This window comes from Ambystoma mexicanum, chromosome 7q (assembly GCF_040938575.1).
Source record: "Ambystoma mexicanum isolate Mex_15411 chromosome 7q, UKY_AmexF1_1, whole genome shotgun sequence".
Lineage (NCBI taxonomy): Eukaryota > Metazoa > Chordata > Amphibia > Caudata > Ambystomatidae > Ambystoma > Ambystoma mexicanum.
Window position 1 is genome coordinate 173,785,486 of NC_090941.1, and position 22,181 is coordinate 173,807,666.

General features: G+C 45.5%; 1 protein-coding gene across 9 annotated transcripts in view; it reads right to left on the reverse strand.

Annotated features, from left to right (window-relative positions):
• Positions 1–22,181, reverse strand: part of FARP1 (FERM, ARH/RhoGEF and pleckstrin domain protein 1) — a 1,178,254-nt gene that overhangs the window by 119,910 nt on the left and 1,036,163 nt on the right. For all 9 annotated transcript variants that reach the window (XM_069640745.1, XM_069640749.1, XM_069640747.1 and 6 more), the window contains exons 20-21: positions 19,366–19,434; positions 3,277–3,366 (exon numbers count right to left, since the gene is read on the reverse strand). In XM_069640745.1, the coding sequence (XP_069496846.1) occupies positions 3,277–3,366; positions 19,366–19,434 (159 nt within the window). The remainder of the gene's footprint in view (positions 1–3,276; positions 3,367–19,365; positions 19,435–22,181) is intronic.

The window sequence follows — 22,181 nt, forward strand, 5'->3', positions numbered from 1 at the left end:
TCCTTCCCTACAGCCCCTTTTTTGACCCCGACACAGCCGCCTCCCCCCTCATTTTGCACAGCCATTTCCGAGGCTCGGCTCATGTTGGTTTCTATGGCACCAGTTGGTCTGGGGAGTCAAAAGTAGCTCCAGGCAGTTGTCTGTGTCAAGCTAACTAGACTCCTCTAGGCCACAAGCAGAAGCTTAAACGCTTCTAGCAATTCCAAACCCTGTCCGTCCGTCCCAGTTCAACCAGCCACCTACAAATCTGTTGGCAAGTGTGCTACCGTAATGAAGGTGTGGGACAAGCTAACCACATGACTTTGGCCTAACCTATTGCATTGAATCAGCTCCTCTGGCGAACTAAATCTATTTGCACTGTTTAAGAGTAACTGTAATATCTGCTTTATTAACTTGCTCCTTCTTCAAAGTAGTTTAAATGCCTCCGAACCGGATATTGTGAAGTACTGAAGTATAGTTTTATGTGATATAGATTGCCTCCTTCTAGTGAATGTTTTATAAATGACTGAAATAAATTAATAAGTGTTTTACCAAGAAACCTTGAATAAAAGAGCGGGTGATGCGTGTGTCGGAACGGGTGATGTGTGTGTCGGAACGGGTGATGTAGGTAGAAGGAACGGGTCAAGTCTGTTGAATGGAATGGATGATGTATGTGACGGAACGGGTGTTGTATGTGACGGAACAGGTGTTGTAGGTGGAAGGAACGGGTCAAGTATGTTGAATGGAACGGATGTAGTGTATGGAGCGGACGAAGTATGTGGAATGGGTGAAGTACGTGGATGTATCGGGCAAAATGAGTGGGTAGAATTGAGGGAAGTGGGTGAATGGAATAGCGAAGTATGTGGAAGAGCGGGTGAAGTAGGTAGATGGAACAGAGAAAGTGGATGTATGGAACGAGAAAAGTATGGATGGAACTGATGAAGTGTGTAGATGGAGCAGGTGGTGAATTATATATGTGGAATGTACCAGTGAAATGTGTGGAAGAAACGAAGAAAATGGGTGAAAAGAACAGGGTAAGTATGCGGAAGGATTGGTTGAAATAGGTAGAATGAACAAGTGAAAGGGGGTGTGCGGAACGGGTGAAGTGTATGGATGGAACGGATGAAGTATGTAGATGGATGGGACGAGTGAAGCAGGTGGAAGGAACGGGTGTAATTTGTGGAAGGAAAGAAGAAAATGGGAGGAGGGAAAGGGTCAAGTATGTGGATGGAACGGGTGGAGTATGTGGATGGAACGGGTGGAGTATGTGGATGGAACGGGTGGAGTATGTGGATGGAACATACAATGGATGCAACGCACAGAACAGACAGAGCACGGAGTTGACACAGAAAAAAAAAAGATTCAAGAGCATGGAACGATCTGTAGTGCATAAAACAACCGAAGTTCAATGAATGGTTGGATTGCATAGAACGGGATGGCGTGCATAGAAGGGATGGCGTGCATAGAATGGTTGGCGTGCATAGAACGGCTTGGAGTGCATAGAACGGCTTGGAGTGCATGAAACTGCTGGAGTGTGCTCGATCTCAAGATATAAACCACCTTATCACACCTCCACGCTTACTCTCTCCTTTACACCACCACTCAAGTAGAACACAGCGATACTATGACACCATTCGGTATAGCTGTTCTCATACCATCAACTGCCACATACTCCCCATCATCCTATCTAAAACACAGCTGATTAAACCCCCTTCCCCCCAAGCCTAGGCGTTCTCCTCAGGCCTAACGCAGAAAGAATCGGTCTGGATAACAACCTACCAGAACAAACACATACACTTGATCTCCCAACCACCACACCTACCGCTAAGAAGCAGCTATCACAGGAATGCAACACCGCTGCACACATATCCGGTGCTCACACGCACCTTACGACTCTCTCTCTCCTGACTTGAACTTCGGTTCCTGAGGGCGTTCAACCTACCAGCACCTTGAGATCATACCAATGGTACATAAGGCTCTATATAAATGCAAAATAACATAACAGAACTTAACATATAAACTGAATTATGCTGCAACACTGCACGCTGACTTTCGAATCATCTGTGAAGCCACAAGGAGCCTACTCAGTTCTATGGTCGAACCAGTCAAGCCATAGGTGTGTCTCTGAACTGTCCTATTTTTACCTTTATGTTTGGGGATACTTACCTGTAACACCTGGACACTGGAAAGAAGGGGTGGACTCCTTAAACCTAGCTTAAAATGCCAAGGGTGCCTTATACAATTGTAATGTCTATGTGTGTGATATTTGTCCTCATTTTAGGTACTTAAATACTAAACTGGTGTGTCATTTGTTTTGGGTTACCAAACTATGGGCATATTTTGCTTTGATTAGATTGTAGCTTTAACTTTAATGAAAGTGTGTGCTTAATCACCAGTATATTTTTAATATAGAGTTGTGTGGACATTTTAATACTTGAAAATAGCTCTTAGTGGAAGTTGTTCCTTGCAACAAGTCCATCATCTCCTAAATCTGAGCATGACTGTTAGTCTTGTTACCAAATTAGATATTGGGTTGGCCTTTACCTAGCTGGTCCACTCGGTTGGGTTCACAGGATCCTAGAACTGTGCTGGTTCTGAAAATCCTAACACCTACAATCCCAAAAATACTAAAAATGGTGATTTAATTCAACCAAGGAAAGGAGAAAAACCAATTTAAAAGAAAACTAAGACAAAAACCTTGGCAAGATGGCAGTTTGGTACACATGCGCATAGGGAAAAAAAGTGTGGAAAAGCTACATGCAGGGAGGGGTAAGCATTGATTGGATGGGATAGTGGTGGTGTGGGAGGAAGAAAAATACATGTCACCCAAACAATCTCGTCACTAACAACCCATTTCAAAACTGAAATTAAAGCATTTGGGAAAAGATAAAAAGGCAGAATTTCTACCAACCAAGCAAGTATCTTTCAGTACAAAAGGCAAACGAGATTTTCCTTCCAATTTTTCGGTACTTTGAAACAAATTGCTCCAAAATGTGCTTAAAACACCCAGAACAATTACTGGTTTTGCAATAACCCACATTTGAACATTCACTTTTTTGCTCATGAAAACGTCTGCTTAATTTGTCTATTTACAAACTCACAGCCAGGCAGGTGCTAGTAAACACATGCATGTGTGGTCGTACTTCTTCCACAGCCCACAAGCAAGAACAGACACAAGCACACACCTCTAAAGGTGGTTCAATGGAAAACAAGAATTGACCAAATTGCATTACAAATGGTGAGCAGCACACAGATAGTGTCCTCGGGTTCAGGGGAAGACGGGCACAGATTACTCACCGACATGCTGTAGAGTGGAAGCTGCCCGTGCACTTTGAACTGGTTGGACGCTGTCAGCCCTCTGCTTGTGTACAACAATACGTCGTTGAACTGGGGGGAAAAAAAAGAAAAACAGTATCACAGGCAATCGATCACTGTCGTCCATCTGCCAACAATTGGTTAATTTTTTCTGTTAGAACGGCCCTCCGTCCTCATATTTTTAAACCATTTGAGGCGGCAAGGCAGTTTAAACAAACAAAATGTTTGTGATTTTGCGTTTGGGAGCTCCATGGAAGGGTAAGGGGATTTGGTGGGCGAGTGAACCGACTTTGGCAGTTGTCACCTGTAAAAAGCGGGTGAGTTGACAGGTGTGCATCTTCCTCCTTGCCAGACTTCCTTCCCCTCACCCCTTTGCAGTGTGTGGGGGAGGGAGGTTCAGATTCTAACCACTGGTTAGAATAATTACCTGAAACTTGATTAACCGCAGTTGTGCCCCAGTGCTTGGAATTATCTGCCGGTCCAGGGGAAAGCCTCTTGATTTATGTTCAAGACAGGGGATAGAATCCAATCAAACAATTAGCATAGCCAAAGCATGGTTTTTGTATAGGCACACGCACCGACATAATGGCATTTACCTGGCTGTGAGCTGGTAAATGGTGTGTGTACATGGGCATATGATGGCAATGCCTGACAAATGCATATCTAATGCCTATAAAACAGTCAGCATAACTAACTGCCAATGCTTGTTTTTACCAGGAATTCAAAGCATGGCACAGACATGGACACACATATTACTTAAACATCAAGTTCCTGAAGGCACACTTGGTTAGGACTTTTTATACGAAGCAGCTGATTTGCCATTGCCACGCCTTATAAGGTGACTGCCTGACTAGCAGGATACTGCCTTCATTCATGCCGGGGGAGGGATTCAGGTTTGGAATACTCCCTCCCTCCCTCCCTCCCTCCCTCCCGTGACAAGGCCTGGGTACAGGCCTTGCCACACACCTCCACCCTTTCCTGGTAGTTCTCGTTTCGCTGTCCCCGCTTCTGACTTCTAGTTCACAATGTGTAATATTTGGACTATCCGATTTCTCAGGCATTGATAGGAAATATGTCCCCGGTTCCCACAAGCATAGCACTTCGTCAGGTTCACTGAGGGTCTTCAAGTTTTATTTGATGGACCATGGTGACGTAGGGGCTCCACCCAATAGTGAAAGCATGGCTATTTCCAGCCAATTATCAGGTCTTCCGGGAGATTTGGTTTCGCAAGGACCCTGGTTTCTTAGGTCTACCCAAACTGGATGGGGACTCTAGCTGGTAACTATAAAATCCAGTCTCCATGGATGCAACAGGTGGCTCTAGGATTCCAATTAGTTTGGCCGTTACGTGGTAACAATTCTGGGCGGTTGATGTTCTAGGCACTACCGGAATCTAGACAGGCTTCCCCTGAACCTTCAAATGTATACGGCAGTTCTCATCTAAGAAGTCACACTGGGTGTACAACAACTTGGCCTGAGAGTGCCTCTTGGAGGATTTTCCATTTTTTTTGGGGTCCATGGTTTCTCCCATTTCCCGAGATCTGCATATGGGTGGCTGTAGTCTGAATCCATCTCATCCACTGGACCTCCAGTTGCCCTGATGGAATATGGGATTGTGCTCATCTGGTATCCACTTGCTGCAAAGTTTTTATTTCCTGTAACTGATCGATAACACCTTGGAAGGGGCCTTTCACCTTCTCGACTGATGTCGGGCTCCGCTCCTCGGGCATGGTCTTCTCTCTGGGATTCTGATGCTGTTTTGGATGCATAGTGATATTCTTGTAGTCACGTCTCTGCCTTCCGATAGGGTCTTCCCTTTGGAGGACCCTCTGGGATCCTCCTGGTATTGTTTCAATCCTCATCTTGTCTCCATTCAGGTAACAAAATGGTGTGGATGGTGGTTCTACCGTTTGGCGGATGCAGGGAATGGACTTACCTTTTTGTTGGTCTGCCCTGAGGCTGCCGCCAGTACTGAGCATATTTCTGGATCCCTTGCTCATTTCTTCACCAATAGGATAACCTCTGTTCTGCTCTGATGGAAAGTCTTTCGCCCTGCTGATTCGAGATGTATCACAGTTTCAGGATCAGAGCTGGATCCACTCTTGGGCTCCTGGTGATCCTGCTACCCCTTAGGTTCAACTCCGTTTCCCACTCTGTGTCCAAGGAAAATGGCCAAACACCTCTCCTGCCCAGCACGAACACAGAATACTACAAGAATCTAAGGATACAAGATAGAGGTCCCTTAGCAAATAGAGCCATTTCCATGCTTACAGCACAACTAGCCAAAGCAAGCAGCTATCCCAACTACATGAGTATCAATGTAGTGGAATCTATGTCTTAATCACAACACTGTTTTGAAAATTGATGCCGAATGTAAGGCTAATCCCTCCTGAGGAACCATCAGTAAAAAACCGACGGAGAAACACGGGTCACATATCAAATCAACAAAAAGTCTCATGGGAAATTTCCTTTAAAAAATGCAATGACCTACTCACAACTTGCTGATAATCCGTTTGATAGAAATTAGAGCTGAGCGCAACCAATCGTCTTTAATCTTTTTACTTACTCCGACTACCACCACTTCACTCTCCTCACGTATGCACCTCCACTCTGCAGTACCCCCCGTCTTCTTCAATAACCTCTACACTCGTCCTTCCTCCTGCCAGTCTCATGGCCCTCCTCCCTCCACCTCTGAACTCATCCTTGTTCCCCCACCTAAACTCTCTCCTCTTCTTCCTTAAATGTTCACTCCCTCCAAAGATTGCCTGTCCTCTGGCCAATCCAATGACCTTACTCTAAAGAGGCTTGCAGTGAGGGCTTACAAAAGCTCAAAAGGGCCATAAGCCCTAGAATCCACCCTCCCCTCCTCGACCACATATGTGACGTGACTTGCTGCTTTCAGGGAAGAACAAAAGAGAGTTTGGGGGACTGCCTTCTTCTGCCTGTTGTCACGGCCTTCCTGTAGGCCCTTTTTTAATGCTATAAATCCCTGGTGTTTTAGTGGGGTTGTGGCCAAGGCTGCACAGCCTGGATGTTTCGTTCAGGGCTTCCTGGCTGAACCCATTTTGTCGGCTGTCACTCTGCCAGTCGTCTCCTCTCCTGGTCCGGGTTCCGTGGTGTGCCTCTTGAAGGGCCCAGCAGCTTCTTTGCGACAGCAGCAGCTTCTTGGCGACAGCAGCGCCCTCTGGATGCTCCCTCCTCTGTGGAGCTAGCAGGTCGGTCTCCTGTGTCGCATCCGCGTCCCACAGACGGACACCCACCACCTGGGCCTTCCTGCCCCGCCTTTCCCGCGGTTCCTGGAGTTGTATTGTCCAGCATCATCTCCTCTGGGAGCCACTCCGCCCCCTTCACAACAGGCGAGTTCCTGGCCTGCAGGAAACTGCTGGCATATGTTCATTCTTTCTGGCAAATGGGGAGGGATTAAAGTTTAGCATCCCCCACCCTTCGTTGAGAAGGCGTGGGGACAGGCCTTCTCACAGCTGTCAGGGGCACGGCTACCAAGGTTCCCCTGGAGCTGCACATTCATTGATGGGCTGTCCAGTCAACGGTGCAACAGAGCAGCACATTTTGTCTTATGTTGAGTTTTCTCACCCAGAAGGTGTGTTGGGCAGTAAGCTTATGACAACTATATGATTTTCTTTTGGCTACAACAATCAGCAGCCGTTTTACTGCATCTGTAGTCACCCAGGCCATTTTGTTTGTCGTCTTTCCTTTGTTTAGGCCGTGATGAATGGTTAATGAAAATTAGTTGGTTGTTTTCAGAAATAGAAGTGGAGTGGTGCTGATGCAGTGAACGCCATGATGCAAAAGCATTGTGACAGAGACAGGTACACAACAGGAGGGTACGATGAAGACATGGGACCCATTCAGGTTAAATAACTTCTGCTCTGTGCTGTGTCAGGCACTTCCCCCATCTCCCTCGTGTCTTTCTTTGCAGGGACAGCAGTATGTGCAGTCTTATAGTACTTTCTAGAAGCTTCTGGCAACCGTGATACTAACATTGCCTAAATTGGGAGTACCTGTAGCCTGGCTGCCACCAGAGTGGCGTGTTGTTGATCCATCAAACCTAGCTTCTCCATCATGGGACATCCTAGCTCAGACCTCGGTAGCTGCTTCAATTCTGGGACTGTTGTGCCTACACTGAAGACCATCAGAGAGGGCTGCAAACAGCTGTGGGTGGTCATGCCTGTGCTTCCTAGCTGCTGCTGTCATGCAACCACTTCACAAGTTGCCTAAAGGAGCCACTTTCATTGCGTACCTATTTTCCTCGTCTTCCCACACTGCACATCTCTGAGATAAGACCCTACTACCGACACCGGCAACTGGACTAAAACTAAATGAGACATGCCAAAAGTGACCTCAGCACACGCAACACAAAGGACATTCTTCCTTCTTTGACAGCATCCATCGGATTGGGTCACTGTCCCCCTTTCCTCTAACATCCAAGATGTTAGTAACCCTTTTCTGGGTCTAGAGAGCTCGGTGTGCAGCCCTTCAAGGTTTTAGGCCTGCAATCATGTTGTTCACGATGGACAAACGTTTGCAAACTATCTAGATTACTTATCAGTATCAACATACATAACTTACCTGGTAACTTGTAACTGATATATGCTTAGATAGGAGTTGACTATTTTTAGGAACAATGACTTCCCAGCTACATTTTTAAATGCCTTATTTACTTTGTGAACTGTTTTTCACTTTTAAAGTCTTAAAATCAGCGCACACATTTTACTTACTGTAAAAGTGGTTAATGCCGGCTTTAAACGTGTTTGTGTCTCTTACAGAACCGTCAATAGATCTACACATTTTTTGATTTTAAAATAGTTGCATTTTTGCAAATATTTCTTAATGCACAACCTTATAATAAGGGGTATGTTTCTCAATAAATGTACTCTGGATTTCCTTTTATTGTGTGCTTATTTTTAACTAGCTCAAAAAGGAAATCATGCTTTACCACAGAGTTTGGACTAACTTGGTGGAAACCCTGTACACCCATTAAAAGGAATGACTTCCCAAGTCCCGACCAAAAGAAATCAGAAAAACCTCCTGCAACTGCCAGAGGTTTAATCTCAATGGTTTACAGTTACAGTCATCTCAATTTAGGGTTTGGTTTGGCCTTTAGCTGTTGCTACAGTGCTAATTATTTCAATACACAAATCCCATAATTGTATCCATATCCTTTGAAAGCATTATACATTCTGCATCGTGTCATACCGGGAGGACGAGGTGGTGTCCACAAATTTAAACCTCACTCAGTAAATATCACCTTTTTTGACTTACTTGCCCAGTTCTAAATAGAACCTCTTGACCGGTCACAGATGAAAATCAATAACCAGACAAGGGTCACAGGTGAACGCACCCATTTTACCCTCAAATGATTTATAAGATTTTCCTTCCTGATGCTTAGGAGCCAGGTCATGCAAAAAATCTGTTTTAATAATACTTTCTTCTTTCCCAGGATAGACTTCAGAATTTATATTTAATCTGTGTGCAGAACGTGAGCGTTTCTTGTTGCATTTTCTATATTTGATTCTCCCTCACTAGGCGTTTTCCATCACTTTGGACTGACTAGCAAATGTAAGAACCTTACAATGCATCACTTTTAACCAGTCTTTTCTATCTCCCCTTGCCACATCTTGCTTTAGTTTTACTTACGCCCACCGATGAACAGATCTGCCATTATCTCAACATACATATGGAAGAAACTCAGAATCCAGAACGGTCTACACACATGTATCCCCATACAACAATTTGGAACTTACTGGCCCAGAAGTGCTCCAGTGACTAATTTAATTGGGTTTTGATTACTCTACACAAACCTAAGGTTACAATCGATTGGAACTAGCCAATTGTGCATTAACTCCCATTTGACAAATAATGAGATGTTGGCCTTCTCTGGACTCATCAGTATGTATTATATTGTGTAAGGGGCACTGCCTCAACACAAATCTCTTTGGTACTCAATTTATTCATGCAACTAAAGATTATTCACCAAACCTCTCCTCAGGTTACCTGACAATCTCTATAAACAACACAGAGGATATGATGTAAAATACCAAAAATGTATCTTGCCCGCCATTCTGTAATTTTTCTTGAAGCAGAGAAGGCCATTTGTTGGACGGGTTGTGGCTACAAGGCCTTCACCAAGCCTGAATAAGACAAACATTTGATGAATCTCTTCAGGGCTATGAATGCCCCCCTGTTTCAGTAGGGCAAAGAGTTTTCATAATGGTCAGGGGACCAGGCAGGTGTGCACTCTCGATATCTACCTCTCTTTTTAAACTCATGGACTTATTTTACAAACTCTCTAACTTCAAAGTGAACAGATCAAACACAGTTCTTTCTGATTACCCTGCCTTGCTTTAGAAACATCTGACCGTCAAATGGGCAAAAGACCACCTCAACTACTTGGCAAACCAAGTCAGCAGGGACATCAACCACTCACTGTGGGCAGATATAAAACATGTTTTGCAGTAATGTGCCTCTGACTGCAATATTTGCAGGCAACTCCCCCCCCCCCCAATCTTGTGGAGCAAGGTAAATCAAGGTGACCAGCCCACCTCGCTTTCAGTATGCCTTGGGTATGCATTCCCCTTATCCTCTTGTAAAAGACTGCAGGAATACAGAAAAGGTATTTAAATCTTGTGGAGGTAGGGATGGGCAGCACCATCCTGGAATCCCTTGGTCGTCTAAGAAGAAAACTACGGATCTCTCACTGAAACCCTTCCCAACCTCTCCTCCCAGGTGGCCAGGGAAAGGCAGATGCTTCCTGATCCTAACCCTGGGGTGATGTACTGGGGATCACCATCTGGGAGGAGACAGGGCCCTGGGTGGTGAGGAGATTCAGGAGGGATGAGACACAGTATTTTTCCTCTGGAAAGAAGAATTTTCCCAAGATACCTATAGAGGTAATGGCTTGTCGTTATTTTCAAGTACCTAACTCTCACATTAGATCTAGAGTTGTGAACCTTAATGTTGTAAAATCTGAGCAAACTTTACCAAAAGAAAGATCCTTTTTGGTATCCCAAACTAAACCCGTTCCTCAAACCCAAGGGTGCACTATAGTAACCTTAAGGGAGTTAAACCTACCCTTAAAAGTAATTCAAATATGATAAAACCTAACTTTTAAAAAATAAACTACAAGTCCCAAAATCCTAGAGGCACTGAGACGAGGAAGAGGGCTGTGGAGACATTCAATTGTCAGTCAGGGAATTAGGCCTAGTAGTCATTGCAGTAGTCAGGCAATTGAGGCTAATAGGCCACACGAAAATGATCACTGGAGTGCAGACTGCAACAGTGGAAGCAGCAGGAAGACGGGAGGCTGGCAGACCAAGCAGAAGTGGGAGAACAAGAGGGATGCCGGAACATGGAACATGGAGACAGTCGATTTCACCTGCCTGTTCTGAGAGTCCTGTCCTCCCAAAGTCTGAAGTGCAGAGGCTGACCAGCGGAAGACATGCTGGAGAAACAGTTCACCATGTGAGCCTGATTGCCTTGGTTGCCAAGCTGCTGGCGTGTCGAATACTGAGGCAAGAAGCAATTGGCAAGTCAAAGGTCTCAGGAGTAGAAGAAACTCCCAAGACAGGTGGCCGGACCAGGGCCTGTTCAGGTGAAGGGTGTGGTTCCCCAGTGAGCCATAAGCATTAGAAGTTGTAGTAGACGTCGGGAAAGCAGTGTGACCACAGAGAAAACACTTCAGAAGCTGGTGAGTGAAGCACAGCGTTCCAAAGCATTGCCGGTAACAGTAACCAGCTCCTTTGCCACTTGCTTATGACTTTCAGCGAGTAGAAGTAGGTAGAAGTGGACTGCTGTATTAAAGATTATTTGAACAATGGAAATGTAACACACATATCGAAGAAATGGCTTCTTGCGCGCGTAGGAAGCCAACGCTGTTACAGCCCATTGTTCCAATAACTTAAGACTTTTAATGTTCAAGGAGTCGTCGCCTGTCCCTAGTTACGAAAAGTGAACGCTGCGAAGACCGTTGCAGAACATTCAACAGTGATCATTTCAAAGTTACAATCTTTATTGTGGGAAAACTACATTAACGAATGGTCGCATTTGCCTTATTACGATTTCCCAAGGTGGCCTGAACTCTATCCTTTGCTTCTATGGGAATACAATTACACAACCACCTTTAAAGCTTGAAAATTACATCAAAGAGTGTTTGTGTGTTTCTAATTGTGGTTTCTCCTCAAAGACTGAACCTTATACTTTCTATACAAGTGACATACCTTTCATTCACTAGAGTATATATGACTGAAGAGAACAAGCGTTGCCTAAAGCCAAGATGTATCTCATGCTAATTGTGAAGCTGAACCTTTCTCAGAGTTTAAAACACTCCAGCAATAATGTGAAGATATTATCAGTTCACTAGCATAAACCAACACGTATACGATTATTGCCCGAGTCTAAGGGAGTGGAACCAAGCCACCTGGCTCATTGGTGCACTGAAAGCTGGCAGCAAGGCACTGGAAAAGTTGGGAAGGGAAATTGGCTGCTTGTGAAGAACATTTCGAAGTAGATTCACCCTGTAATGCCCAAAACTGTGGAGGCCAGAGAGAAGGTAGTCTTGAAGGCAAACACAGGTCACCATTGTTGACAGTTTGACAAGAGAGGCTAAGGGGCTGTCCCTTTGTAGAAAGCAGTTTGAAGGAAGATGCCTTGCCTACCTGAAGAGGTTGAAGTATTGTAAAATCTACCTTGTCAAGGTCTGTCTAAAAGTCATTGAAGTTGTGGCAGTAGTCCAAATAATTGAAACTCCCGATGTATATTTGTTTTTCAATAAATGATACATTACAGTTGTCGAAAGGAAGGTTAACTACTGTGGGACAAAGGTGACTGTTCTCATGGTAAAACAAAAATAAATCGAGTTGTTGAAGTAGAAGTAGCAGTATTAAGAAGTCATCCTGACAAATATGGTTGACCATTGAAACCATAATTCAAGGAATCCTAACTGTTAAACAAAAACTGTACCATTAACAGTGTGGATATTGCATTTTCTTTTGAACTGTGGCAAATCTTCCTGTGGTATTGACAAAGTATTGTAGCCGGGATTACCATTGGGCCTATTTAGCTTGAAGTGAAAAGTGGAAAACTTCACCCAAAAGGAGGAGATTTGTTGCAAGTGGGACTTTTGTTGAAAAACCTTTGCTTTAAATTTGCATCTTTAAGAACAGAGTTAAGACATTTCCTTTCCAAGGTTGAACATTTTGGTGACTTTAAATCCTGGGGAAGAGAAATCACACAGGACTTCAGAAGGTCATTTAGGAAGAACAAGTTACTCTCTTACCTGGTAACGTTCTTTCGATGGGATGGTCCGACGACGTATTCCATATCTATGACAGTAATTACCACAGCTGTGCTGCTTCGGAAAATCTTCGGCGTCTGCGTCCTGCGTCGATGACGTCGACACGCCGCCCTCGAGGAACTCCGACGGCCGACGTCACTGGATGGTATAAATAGGACGCACGACGCCCATAGCCTCAGTTATAGTTTTTTCCCCCAGAACGTGTGGCACCAGTCTTCTGCCAGTCTGACACACAAAGCCTTGTGCAAACGTAAGCTGCAATCGCATAAGAAATTCTGTAGCGGGGAAGGTAGGGAGGGAGCAATATGGAATACGTCGTTGGACCATCCCATCGAAAGAAAGTTACCAGGTAATAGAGTAACTTGTTCTTCGAGGGGATTGGGTGCTCCAACGTATTCCATATCTATGACAGACTCCCAAAGCAGTACCAATGCAAGGAGGTGGGAAAAGAATTTAGAAAAACAAAATTTAGAATGCCCAATCAAATTGCAGAGTAAAGGACTGCCTTGCCAAAGGCCAAATCCTGCCCACGGATGGAATCGAGGGAGTAGTGACGTACAAAAGTATGTGCCGAAGCCCAGGTGGCTGCATCACAGATGTTACGAATAGGAACCCCCCTCTGTAGGGCAGTAGAGGCAGCCATACCCCTGGTAGAATAGGCCTGTAAGCCGACCGGTGGGTCCTTACCCGCCAAGCGGTAACACTCAGAGATGGCCAAAATAATCCAGCGAGACAAAGTCTGTTTCGTCACAGATTGTCCCAAATGCTTTCCAGCATAACCAATGAAGAGTTGATCGTCCACTGTGACCCGGGACATGCGTGAAATATAAAAGCTTAACGCTCTCCTAGGATCAAGCCTATGGAGCCTCTCCTCTTCCTTACCAGGATGTGGAGGAGGATAAAACGCTAGAAGAACAACCTTCTGGCTTAAATGAAATTCCGACACCACCTTCGGAATAAAGGAAGGACGAACTCTAAGGACAACCCTGTCCTCATGAAACACAGTGAAGGGTGGCTTAACTGAAAGTGCCTGTAACTCACTCACTCTGCGAGCGGAAGTGACCGCAACCAAAAATACAGTTTTAAGAGTTAACAGTCTCAAAGGGTATGAATGCAAAGGCTCAAACGGAGCACCCATCAAAAACTTGAGAACAAGGTTCAAATACCAAACGGGCACCAAGAACGGTGACGAGGGAACACATTAGTGAGCCCTTTCAGAAACTGAGAAATTAAAGGAATTTTAAAATAGGAACACTCTTCAGACGAGCGCTTAAATAAGGACAGCCCCGCCAGGTAACCTTTAACGGTACCCACTTGCAGGCCCCCGTGGGCCAAAGAAAGCAAAAAAGACAGAACCATGGGAATGTCACATGCAAAAGGATCCACATTCATAACCCTGCACCAGTCGCAGAACTTACGGCAACGGTACAGGGACTTAATTGCTGGCCGTCTGGCCGAGACGGCACCTCCATCACATCTTCAGGGAGATCCCAATCCATATACCTCAACCTTTCAGAAACCAAGCGTGACAGTTGAGGTATCTGACCTCTGGATGGAGAACCTGACCTCCCGCCCCTCCCGTGAGAGCAGATCGTCTCGGTAGGGAAGACGACGTGGAGGGCAGATGGACAAGTCAAGAAGGTCCGGGTACCACGTCCTCCGGGCCCACGCCAGAGCAATGAGCATCATCCGGGAACCAAACCTCCGTAACCTCTGCAGTACTTGCGGGATGACGGGGACTGTCAGGGCTGGGACAATTGGCAGTATTTTGGGGCTTGTTGGGGGTGTTGGGAGGGCCCTGGGAAGTCCAACCACCTTGTACAGGCATGTTCTCCTTCCCTTTTGCAGAGTAAAGGCCCAAGGAAGGAGAACCACCAAGAGACTACATTACCCAGCAGGCCGTGCGCATCACGGGCCTGCTGGGAGGAAAAGGAACACACGCGCGCTACTGCGCGAGCCGCGCCCTGAAAGCAACGCTCGCAATACTGACCTTCGGCTGAGGAGGACGTGTTTGACTCGAGCTCCTGCAGGCACGCCTACGCGGGGCACCGCCCGCCAGCTCAACCCCGGGCCCCGCGTACATGAAAAGCTAAGTACACGACTTTAATATTAGACAGCTGATTTAGCCCGTGGGAGGGGATCGCGCAGAAGAAATAATCTGTTGACAGTCTTGGAGCACGAAAAGACGAGTTAACGTTTGCATGCAGAGCATGAATACTAACCCGGAGTGGGAGTTAGCTTGGCGGTGAAGCAACCGCATCTTTAATAACGATTTACCCCTTAGGGAGCGTTCCTTTGGAACGGCAATTCGCACGCACGTGTACTGACTTTGTTTTGCTATTTGCAGTTATATGTTTGAGCGGACTGCTGAGATTATCACACCCATCAACACGAAGAGGCTAAGCACCACAGAACACTGAGCTAAGTGTTTTATCACCTCGAGTGCATGTTATTGTTTGTTACTATTATACTGGGTGAAGTGGGGAGTTTGTAAGCTGCATACTGGTGGGGATTTACCACAATATGGTGTGATGTTGGTGGGTTTGCCTTCATGAAGAAATAAGGGCGAAGACTTTAATGCAAAGGCAGTGAGAGAATTAAGATAGCACTAGAGAATACTATCTAGTGGTGAGTTGGTTAGAGGCTCCAATACAAAGGTCTCCACAGGAAGAATTCTGAATGATAGTTGTGAGAGAGTGTGAGTGAGCAGCTGCAAACAATTAGCAGCAAGTGGAGCACTGGAGCCGAGGAGCATGTTTTCCTTAAGACCCCCTGCCCATCCATTGTGTTTCCCTAAACCTCTTTCCGGTGATCCTGAACTCCCTCTACCCATCCACTCAACGAACCCTAACCCTCTTTCCCCAGAGGGTTGCGGTGGCCTGTGGTTTCTATTTCCCAGGTGCCAAGACCCAATGGGGAGGGAGGAGTTCGTGCTGCCTCTGCGCCTGTCAAGAGAAGTGAGGATCTGACAGGGACTGGAGGAAACTCGTACAGCAGTGGGAATGACCACTCCACCACGAACACGTCTCCCAAGGCTCCTTTTGGAGGAAATTCCCAAGAGCAGAACCTCTCGAACTTCCGGTTGACACTGGAGGTGAAGAGATCCACTTGAGGGGTCCCCCACATGGCGAAGATCTCCAGGAGAATCTCCTGAGCCAACTCCCACTCATGAGAGATCGCGCTCTGCCTGCTCAGAGTGTCTGCTGTCTTATTTTCATCTCCGGCCAGGTGAACTGCCGAGATCGAAACTGGATTGCCCAGAACCACAGCTGCATCGCCTCCCTGCACAGAGGAAGTGACCCTGCCCCCCCTTTTTGTTGAGGTAGTGCATGGCCACCGTGTTGTCTGTCAGGATCAGGAAATTCTTCCCTCGCAAAGTCGGCAGAAAAGCCTTCAGGGCTAGCCTGACGGCCCTCAGCTCCAAAAGATTGATATAGAGTCTGGACTCCGATAGAGACCAACGACGGCTGACTCAACTCGTTGGCATGAGCTTCCCATCCCGTGAGGGATGCGTCCGTCATGATCGTCACCTCTGGCCAGGGTAGCCAAAATGGAGCCCCCTTCATCAGATTGTCTTCGATGGCCCACCACAGAAGGTCCTGGGCGACCGAGGACGGCACCTGAACAGGTCCGACATCCTGCCGGAGGACTGAGACACTGGAGCTTGAGTGCCCATTGAAAAAGATCTCATCCGCAACCTGGCCTCTGGCACCAGAAGAATGCAGGATGCCATGAGGCCGAGCAATCTCAAGAACTCTGAAGCTGGGAGACTCTGGGCAAGCTGAAACTTGTGCACCATCTGCTGAATGTGATGAGCCCTCACCTGGGGAGGAAAACACTGCCCGAGGGACGTTTCGAGCACTGCTCCGATGCACTGGAGCCTCTGAGTTGGGACCAAGACCCACTGGACTTCCAACGACGGAGAGTCGCCTCTCGAATTGTCTGTCGAAAGCCCCGCAGACCTCGACTTCCGTGGCTTAGACACCTTACCTACCGATCACTTCTTGCGCTCCCGCAAGGCTTTAGACTTGAGCGACTGGCAGTCGACACAGTCATCAGTGTCATGGGCCTCCCCGAGGCACCAGAGGCAGGCGTTGTGCGAGTCCGTAACCGACATCTTGGACCCACAGTCCCCGCACTTCTTAATGCCCGGACGCGGTGTGGAAGACGAGGTAGACACCTTCACGAAGAAAGACTTCACAATATGAAACCGGCTCGAAGAAGCGAGAAAGAACAGGAACTCCAAAGAGTCGAGGCCCGCCGAGATCTCCGAAGCGAACAAGTTCGCGGAAAAAACGGAACTGAGGCTACGGGCGTCGTGCGTCCTACTTATAACATCCAGTCAGGTCGGCCGTCGGAGGAGGTCCTCGAGGGCGGCGTGTCGACGTCATCAACGCAGGACACCGAAGATTTTACGAAGCAGCACAGCTGTGGTGATTACTGTCATAGATATGGAATACGTCGGAGGACCCAATCCCCTCGAAATATACATATTGTTTATGTTATGTTGAATTGCCCAACCTTTCATTTATCCATTTGTTGTTTAGTGCCAGGGCCAGTTTACCTGTGATAGTGTGTGTTCCCTTAGCTTATAGAAAAGGCAGGTTCAACAGTGAGGCATTTTGATACATTTTCTTTTAAAATAAAATGGCATATATTGAAAGATAACAGTTGTCCGCCTCACAATACTGACCCCTCACACTTCCTTGAAACAAGTTCCAAGAAGGGTGTCAATTTTCCCTGTCATGTATTAGAATACCAGGCCTTCTCACGTCTTTGAATTAATTCCAAGTAAAGGCTAGAATCAGGGTCTTAATCATTGCTGATGTCGGACCCAACCTGGTTGCACATTGAGGGCCATGCTAAACAGAGTAAATTATTTAGACTGTGATCCTCTGGTAGACATCCATCACAAGTATGGGGAAACGTTCCTTCAGCAGGAGCAGGCCACCATTTTGGAATAATGTGGCACTGAAGATCAACAGGTAAATAAAATTGCTTGCTTGCTTTGTTCAGGGCAGGAACCTTGTACAATATGAATGTTTGGGTAGATGGAAGGCGAGCACTCTAAAATAAACTCAAATTTAAGCATAAACTGGCTTATAGGAAATTGACAGATTAGAACAATGTCTGTTGCCATCATACTCACTTCTCGGTGCACAGATTCTTGGTAATGAAGCATGCATTCTCCTGCTCTACCATGCTCACACTACTTTTCTGATTGCTAGATTTATTAGAAGATTTCTGTTGGGAGTGGGGATTCAGAGGGTGACATCCACTGCATTAAATGGTTTGAGGTGCTGCTGATAGTGGAAACTTAGGGTTCTGTCAGGGGCACAATTCTTTTGTTAAGCTATACCGTCTGAAACCTAACCCCGACTTGCGGTACCTTCAGCAGAGGATCAACTTTTGCCTTCATTTGTCACCAGAACAGATATTCCTCCTTGAAACATCAGACTTCAACCTCAGCTGCCCATCTCCTTCATACATCCACAATCTCCACATGTTCGGGTCAAACATCTGGTCTAACGCTGCGACGGTGAGCGGATCTGCAATTTACAATCTGCCCCCTGACCATCTACTGCTGTCCTTTCCATATCCCTAGTAACTGGGACATTTGGTCCCATGGAATATGGATCATGGCCACAAAAAAAGCTTGCACGGTACTATAAATCCAATTGACAACTGTCTTGTGAGGGTTGGATACAAGACTTAATGATGCTGTCAACCAGAGAAAAGAAAGAAAATTCCAGCCAAACAGTAAAGATATTTGTTCCTCTAATTGTTTACTTAACTGTTTGACTTTCACTGTTGTTTTACCTGTCTTTATGGCCCCCTCCTCTGGTTGTTTCCTAGAGCTACACAGTGTTGCAAGCTAACTATCTAGTTTTGAGCAGTGCTATATTGCCTGATTTTCCTTTGGTCACTCCAAGCCTGATGTTCTTTCCGTGTTTGGAGCCTTCCATTTTTTTCCTACTGATCCAACGCTCTTAGGTTGCACGCTTCTAAAATATTTTCATCAGACAATGTTTCTGCTGTATTTGCAAATTGTCTAACAGAATGCGTTTTGAAAAACAAGTAACTGTTCTATCCGACATTAAGGCTCCCACATATAACATAAGGCTCCCATTAGTTGGGCTTGCACAAACATTCAAATGCTATTCCGAAGGAACTACATTGCTTGTGTTCAATTCCGATTTGCCTGAAACTTTAATAAACTATAATGATGTATTTGTGCATATAAAGCTGCTGACAATTAAAATGACATGAGGAACGAAAATGTGTGCCTTTTGCTAGACTTTAAAGCAATATATTTCTTCTATAGATGGACAGATCTAGATACACACACAACGGCTATAGACTTTGGAACTAGCAGCACTAGTGCTGTTTGAGCCCAAACCAAATGTACAAAGTTCAACACCAATAAAGGAAAAACACGTGAAGGAGCTGGTGGGATACACACATTGCTAAACTGATGTAATTGCTTTTTAGATCAGCCTATAAGCTGTGCGTCATAGGCTCTGCATCACAGCAGTGGCAATCTAGCACGGTTTAAGCTGATGTTTTATCAATGCTAATGGAAGCAGCAGCCCAAAGCATCATTCGCAAAGATGTTCTATGGACCGCTATGGTTCTTAAAGGCAATAAAACTCCTGGCTGCATAACCTTTGTGCTGCAGTCATCTATTTGTGTTTAACATTTCATTGTCAGCTCTCACAAGTCTACCAATTAGTATTGGAACAAACCATTCCCTTCACTTACCAAGAAGAACATGCGCTGCTGTAAGCCTTTGCCGGAGAGCTTGCTGAGGCTGCCCAGCCTAATGAACTCCTTCAGAAAGAAAGAATAAACAGCAGAGTTAAAAAGATCAGTCTGTACAGTTCTTTACAAAATGTGCACACAACTGGTAAACGTCAAAGCAGTATTCTGCAAATACTCTAATTTTCTGTCAAGTAAAAACGTATTTTGTGATTAAGTCAAAGGTTCCCTCTGATCTCCTCCAAAGAAACTGAGGGGTACTTTTTACAAGTATGATTGTGTGTCCAGACACCGTATTAAATATAAGAAGAGGGGTTATTACTATAAGAGTTCCAATATAAAACAAACCTGTCCTGTTCCCTTTAAACTAACCCTCAGAGCCCTTACCGAAGGGTTTCTGCCCAAGCCGGGATGGAAGGTGTTAGTAGTAGGAGATACTATGTACATTGGCACCGAGAACTGCCCCTTTCCCTCGCTACAAGAATTTGACAGAACACAATCCTCAAAACAATGCCATTATTGAAAGAAATGAGAAAAATAAAAGTGATGAATTGGAAACACTGAAGCCAATGTGTCTTAATCACTGGAAAATCCTCTTCGTCTCGTTGCTTTCCCATCACTCTTTTGGCTTGACCACGTCATTACAGAAGATAACCATCCATATACAAATCAATATCCATCCCGCCCTCGGATGGAGGCGTCCCGTCAGATTTGCCATCAGCCTTCCCAATGGGAACACATGCAACCAACATAATTGCCTTATAATCAAAAAGGGTGCTGTGTTACACATCATTTTAAAAGCCATAGACCAGTATGGTTAAATACCAGAACAAATTCTGCCCAGTGTGCAACTGACTAAGGTTGAGTTGAACGGTGGGTATAATGAAGCATACATGCTATGTCAATTTAAAAGTGACACGCTGTATCCCCTTCCCCTGAACACCTTTTCCCCATTCTATCAGGTAGGATACTGAGAAACTCAACCCCTGCCCTCCTTTCCCGATACAAACACTTTCTCACGGACAGTTTACTGTGAGCAAGCACGGACTAACACCAGAGCTGCATACCCGACATATCCCAACACCATGGACAGGCAAAGTCAGGTAATTACTGATCATTCCACACACCTGACTCCCAACACACTTCCCTACACGGTTAAAAGGCGAAGCACGAAGGCACACTCTGAGCGAGGCAAAGCACACCAGGAAGCAGCAGTTCTAAGATGGCAGTTTAACACAAGAAGAAAGGCGGTGAGACCAGAGGGTTGCAAGGAGGGAAGTACCCTTGACCTCTACAAACCGTTACTTTCACACATTTTAGAAAGTAGGATGCCGAAGACCGGGAACTGAAGCTGAACAAACCTACACTGTGCACCGAAGGTATCCAGGCCTCTGCCGAGTCAATAACCCAGGCAGGGAGGAGCGATTGCCGCTGTGGTACTGTCCTTGGCTCCTACAACAAAGCCGACCAGTAAAAACAGCACAGCCGGGGAGTCAGGGAGACCGATACCAAACCAGCTAGCTTGTGTTTGAATCAAGGTTGAAAGCGGCAACATTGCATGAACAATTCCACAAAAGAGAGTGTTTGAAGTGCATGTGATGAGCGACGCAAACAATTGGCAACCAAAGGAGTGAATGAACTTTGAAAGGCCAAGTAAAGTACCATTTACAGAGCGGTCCAGCGCCACGTGGGTGCTTATTCGAGGGCCTCTGTTAGGTATCCAACTGAACGGCAACTATATTGTGAAAAGGAAATTTGTATCAAAGTGGTCCTGCCACTGGTCAAGCTAAACCCTGTGCACATTCCAAAGTCTTAGATAAATGTAAAGTAATCTCAATTTGTTGGAGCCCAGCTGAGGGGATCCAGGGTGAACCGCGAGTCACCAGAGAAAGAATATTTCTGAACATTAGAATAAAGGGATCCGAGTCCGGAAGAGGGGGATCCATATTAACGAAAAAGGGATCTGAGCCCGGCTGAGGGGGATCTAGAGTGAGACACCCAATTAGAAATTTGTTTGAAGAAAAGTGCTTTCCATTTTGTTTTGTACATCAGGCCCTCGGAATCAAGAGACTGATAAGAAAAGAGACTTAGGCACAGAAGGCCCTGATGCTGGAAATCTAACTATCCTTGTGTCGAACAAACGAAAGTGTGCGCTTGGCTCCAGTGAACCACCTTGCCCTGTGCTGAAAACGTGGGGAAGCGAGGCTGACGGCCCAAATATCCGGACTTACCTTTTTGTGAACACTTTTCTTTTTCATGAACATTATCCCAGACTATTTGTAACTTAGAATTAAAGGATTAGTTTTTTTTTTTTTTTTTTTTTAGTATAGGCCCTTTTAATTTGACAAGACTCCCCTAGGACTGCATCATTATTATTTGAGGGTCGTAACTGGCTCCCTTCTGTAGATTTAGGTTTATATAGATGTTTATCACTCCCTTGTGCAAGTTCAATAAACACCCTTTCACTTGTGTCTGCATTACTGTTGATACCATGCCTTCCTTACAGGGTGTTAGGGAGAATTCTCAGAAATGTGCCAATTCCCTTCTACCTTAGACACCCCCAGCACTTTTGCTGGACTTAAGGACTTTTAATTTCTAACCTGGCAAGAGGGAGAGCTTTTTCCCACTCAAATATGTATTTTTCTTTATTGATTTGAACACCATTTCTTTTGTCTTTGGAGTCTGACAAACTCCATAGGCATCATATTTTTACATTGTGACACACAGCATCTTAAGTGCAGTGGCACAGGGAAGTCTTCCAGATTTCCCAAAGGTTTAAATACCTTCTCTGGGATAAACTACTGTTTCCCAGAGCAGTG